This window comes from Limulus polyphemus, unplaced genomic scaffold, assembly GCF_000517525.1.
Source record: "Limulus polyphemus unplaced genomic scaffold, Limulus_polyphemus-2.1.2 Scaffold107, whole genome shotgun sequence".
Lineage (NCBI taxonomy): Eukaryota > Metazoa > Arthropoda > Merostomata > Xiphosura > Limulidae > Limulus > Limulus polyphemus.
Genome location: NW_013665717.1, coordinates 548,538 through 550,243, shown reverse-complemented (window position 1 = coordinate 550,243; position 1,706 = coordinate 548,538). Strand labels below are relative to the sequence as shown.

At 33.2% G+C, this 1,706-nt stretch overlaps 1 protein-coding gene across 1 annotated transcript in view; it reads right to left on the bottom strand.

The window, feature by feature from the left end:
* The window catches only part of LOC106470749 (paired box protein Pax-5-like), a 45,026-nt gene that overhangs the window by 2,453 nt on the left and 40,867 nt on the right, over nt 1-1,706 (bottom strand). Inside the window, exon 5 of the mRNA XM_022400287.1 lies at nt 359-459. Within this exon, the coding sequence (XP_022255995.1) occupies nt 359-459 (101 nt within the window). The remainder of the gene's footprint in view (nt 1-358; nt 460-1,706) is intronic.

Here is a 1,706-nt window from a genome sequence, read left to right as displayed (position 1 = left end):
GTCATAGGTTTATACAGTAGATACGTTGGTATAAAGTTGGTCACTGTTGTACTGCGTACGTTGTCGTTTTGTTTGTTGTGTTGTCATAGGTTTATACAATACATACGTTGGTATAAAGTTGGTCACCGTTGTACTGCGTATGTTGTCGTTTTGTTTCTTATATTGTCATAGGTTTATATAGTACAACGTTTGTATAAAGTTGGTCACCGTTGTACTTCGTACGTTGTCTTTTTGTTTGTTATATTGTTATAGGTTTATACATATATACTAACCTTGGTATAAAGTTGGTCACCGTTGTATTGCGTACATTGTCATTTTGTTTGTTACATTGTCATAGGCTTATATAGTAGATACTCACGTTGGTATAAAGTTGGTCACCGTTGTACTGCGTACGTTGTCGTTTTGTTGCCTCTTCCTCGAGAGACTGTTCGCCACTGATGTTACGCTCGTCGTTGTTATCTATAATGACCAATAGAGAAAATATTAACACAACTCGCATTACCAACACTATTACATATGAAATGCTACACTCACAATTTATTGATATATAAAATGTTATGCTAACTTAAACCACTTATCCACAGAGTCATAGAAGTCGCTAAAAAATAGATATATAGTGTTATTTTTTTATTAGCCAGTTCTTTACAATGACAAATTATGAAACACCAGAAAATGTCATTTGATATCCTGCACGGAAATAATCACAGGATATATCGTACAGTAGACAATGAATTCTACATAAGAAATCGTCATCTGGTTAAGCCATCCCCAACAATTATACTGGTAAATTGGTGCCTGGATTAGACAGGGGAAGTGTTTCTGATCATAAATGGTCAGAAAAGCGCTGAATGAAACTGGTCTACGTTCCTTTATCAGCGAATATGTGTATTTATCTCTATATCCAATGACTTCTGTGACATTCTGAATTAATTATTTAATTAGTATCGGTATGATAAAGTTAATTTACAGTCATCGTAGAAACTAAAAAAAGTAACCAGTTCATAAACAAATGTAATTTGTACGCAGGTAAAAAATGACACTATATTTCAGAGTTATATGATACATTATATTTAGATATTCTATTGAATATCTGAGTACTATTATCTTTTTATGACTAAACTTTTATGAGGTTAAATATTTTCAACATTGACCAATAAGTGTAAAAACACGTTCTAAATATTAATAACTGAATACCAATATATTGGTTACATTGACAATCAAATAATCATATCTTTTTTGTTTTAATTTTTGAAGCTGACTGTTTTTAACATTCGCGATCTGCAGAGTAGGCCTAATTACGCTGATAAATAAAGAGCTCTCGTTTTTCTCAATTAGTTTTTTTTTCTTGTTTTTTAGTGCAAAGCTACACAATGGGCTATCTATACCTTGTCCACCGCGGGTATCGAATACAGATTTTTAACATTATAAGTCCTTACGCTTACCGTTGAGCCATCAGGTGAGTAAGGGTATATTTCTTCCTTTCGACATGGAAAAGGTTTAAATGTGATTTATATTTCGTTGCTACGTTTCGTTTCCAAGGGATCTTACAGTATAAATACGCTATGAACTGACTATATATTTAGCCTGGCGGTTAAAGTGCTCAACTTATTTGTGGGTCGCGGGTTCGAATCCAGTTACCGAACATTTTCGTGTTACTTTTTAATGCGATTTAGGCAACTTTAGGCCAGGTAATTCTTTATAGTATG